General features: G+C 42.9%; 1 protein-coding gene across 1 annotated transcript; it reads right to left on the bottom strand.

Annotated features, from left to right (window-relative positions):
- Nucleotides 1-401: 401 nt before the first annotated feature.
- Nucleotides 402-2339, bottom strand: LOC103662589 (RNA polymerase II elongation factor ELL2-like). The gene has a single exon (XM_040641046.1). The coding sequence runs from the start codon at nt 2337-2339 to the stop codon at nt 402-404; it is 1938 nt and encodes a 645-aa protein (XP_040496980.1).
- Between the last annotated feature and the right edge of the window lie 860 nt (nt 2340-3199).

Here is a 3199-nt window from a genome sequence, read left to right as displayed (position 1 = left end):
TACTCATATAGGTTTTATTTTTTAAATGTGTACAAGTTTTATTCAAAGATACTGGATCCTTGATATTTCTTTAAAAGGGAGTGAAAACACACATTTTTTTGTGTAAAAGGGATCAGATGAAACAGCATCAAAGGTACAGAAAAGCAAAGTAAAAGGAAAAGTAAAAAAAGAAAAATGAAAATAACAGAAAATTAAAATAAACATAAATCAACATAAAATCAAATGAAACAAAAATATCAAAACTGAAAACTAAAATCAAAAGGAACATAAAAAGAAAGAAAACTAAAATGGTAATGCTGTTTCAACAAAGTGGTTTTATCCCTTTAGAATCCTAGAGCAAGCAATTCAGAATTTTAAATAAATAAGCTTATATTTATTCTGATCCTGGCTCTGTTCCAGCGTTACGGTTTTACCTGCTGCTGGTCATAATCACTTATTAATTTTTTAATGTGAACCAGCTTGTCATAAAGATACTGGCATCTATGTTTATCTGCGCAGTAATTGGGATTCATCTGTTTCATCTTCTGATATTCCAGAGAGATTTTTTTATTAATATCCTGATATTCTTTTGAATCTGGAGAAAGGTGCTTCCTCTTTGAATCTAGGTTAACAAATATCGTAGATAGAGTCAGCATCTTGTCATACAAGCCCTGATATTCACCATATTCTAGTCTAAATTCCTGCTCATACTGCTGGCGTTGCTTAGAGGAACTGATGGTGACATAGTTAGCCAAATAATCTGGGCGCCCAGGGGCTGCGCCAGTCTTCCCAGAAGCTGTGTCTACCTCTTCAACTTCTTCACTTGCATTTGGTTTTGGACCTTCACCTTGTCTTCCTGGATCTGTCTTCTGTCTCCCCATCATCTCAATACCATGCTCTTGGTTCTTTGCTTCCTGTTGCGTAAATTTACGTTCAGACTTCTTATCAGACATCAAAGGTTTTTTCTCCACAGGCTTTGAATACATCATGTGAACTGAAATCGAGGGTAACATTTTCAAGGGAGGATGTTTACCCTTCTGGCTCCCAAAGAGTATTCTATTTTGACTAAATCTGGCACCACACGAACCTGGAGTCTCAGGTCCTTTGGCATCGCCCCGAGAATTGCTGCTGGAACATGCAGGCTGAGGGGGGCGTGAATAGGGAAGGTGGGCTGCGGGCCGGGAAGGAGGGCTGGGGTAGGAAAATACAGGCTGACGGGTACGTGAACGGGGATGGCGGGCTGCGGGCCGGGGATGGGCAACAGCCTCCGAACATCCCGAGAGCCTGGCAGCAGATTTTGCACTGGTGTTACTCAAATGGTCATTTGATGTTGACTGCATCGCGGTTGTCACATGAGATATTCTAACTTTTCTCCTCGCCAAATTAATGGCTGCATGGGAAAAGTGATCCTGAGAGGATGTTTCACCTGTGCTAGAACCTGCAGAAGATTCTGTGGGATTGGTACCGCTAGCATTCTGAAATGCATGTACTTTTCTAGAAAGGACCAACTCCAATGACTGCCTCTCTACTTCGTTATATCCCGGCCAGTCTTTTTGGAGCTCCTTAAAAACATAATCCTTTAAGGTGTATGAAAAATTCTGAGTATTCAGATTGGCCACTTGGTGCAGAATTTCTCCAAGGGAGTTCTTCTCATTTTTGGTGATGCCGTCTCTCTGAAGTCGAATAAGCAGTTCGGGTTTCTTGTAGTCCTTCAGTGCCAGTAAGTGAATCACCCTATCCCTATACGGTCTCATGTGGACACTGCTAGCAACTCTTGACTTCCGAATTGTGTATGCAGGGTTAATGGGAGCTGTTCTTTTTCTCTCAGGCACTGGATCTGGAGTGGCTTGAGGTGCTTTCCGAATTGGCGGTTTTTTCTCCAAATACGGTTTTCTAATACTTTTCCATCTGTTGCTGGTTCCACCCTCTACCTGGATCCCTCTTTCTGGTGTCATCTGGTAGGAGTTGGTTGTTGTACACGTCATTTTATCCTGCATCAAGCTCGGGCCACTGAACTGTGAGCGGCTGTAGCTTGAGACAGTTTTGGGGGTATGGTCTTCATGCTTGTCTTTACTCATATTTGACAACAAAAAGTTAAAGTCGTATATACCAGTGGGTGAATCGTCTGGGGGGGTTTTGATAAGCTCTTGGAAACCCTGGAACTGAAGAGAAGCTGGAGGGCACACTGTGTTCTCATGGTTCTGATAAGAGTCAGTTGCCCGAATGCCCAGTCTGGGAAGCTGCGTAGGCAACACGGCGATGTTGTCCTGCCTGGGCTCTAAGCCACCTGCCTCCTTCACTGCCACCTCTCCTTCCTCACGTACCAGTTTCCCCAGGGCTCTGCCTCCATAGGCTGCCATATAGCCATATCTGTGAAGATCAAAGTTCAAACAGTAAAATACTTTAGAAAACGATAACCCTCCTTGGCCAAAAAAAAAAAAAAAAATTCTTAACTGCTATCATTTCTAAAACTGTAATTCTAAAAGATTTTTCCGAACAGAGGCAAGACGTGCCTGGTTGAGATAGAACCTGGACAGGTAAAGCTGGTTATAAAGATCGAATCACTTTCTGGTGTTCTGCCTTTCACATTTTAGTCCGTCTTTAGGAGGAAATGTTACCGTAACTGGCAAGTGCTAAATTATTCTCTGAGCTCGGTGCATAAAAGTCATCTCCTCCAGGTAAATCCAATATCAAGTCGAGGTGCGTGGTGAGGGGATTAACAGGTGGTACAAGCTTATGGAAACTAGCGGAGAAGGCTTCCACAGAGCATGACTGGAAGTAAGTCCTCCTCGCATTTACTCTGACATGCAAGTGGGCTGCTGAGTCCTTCTTGGGACTGGAGCCTGGCCCGTCAACCGGGCTCTCATTTCATAGCTAAATATATTATTTTATACGAAGAGTGTATAAAAGCCAAAATTTTAGAGGTACTTGTTTCTCTTTCTCAACTCTCGAACCATTACCAACGAGTAGAAGGACCTTTCAGCTCCTTGGCTTGCCACTTGCATCCATCATTCTGCTTCTTTGCACTCCTCCCCCAGAGGGTCCTCAGCAAATCACAGGATTATCCAGGGGAAATGGCCCATGCTGAAAAAAATCTTGCAGCTAGGCATTCTAGAGGTAGACAACTTAATCACAGAATATACAAGAACTCATTCCAACCAGTTTTGCCCCAAAATATATTAGGCACAATTCTTCCTCTTTTCCCCTTCCACATTCCCAG

This window comes from Ursus maritimus (genome assembly GCF_017311325.1).
Source record: "Ursus maritimus isolate PB19 chromosome X unlocalized genomic scaffold, ASM1731132v1 scaffold_X1, whole genome shotgun sequence".
Taxonomy (NCBI): Eukaryota; Metazoa; Chordata; class Mammalia; order Carnivora; family Ursidae; genus Ursus; species Ursus maritimus.
This window is presented reverse-complemented; position numbering and strand designations above follow the sequence as displayed.

Excerpts from the sequence above, each read along its gene's own strand:
- LOC103662589 (XM_040641046.1), bottom strand. The coding sequence starts at position 2,339 with ATGGCAGCCTATGGAGGCAGAGCCCTGGGGAAACTGGTACGTGAGGAA.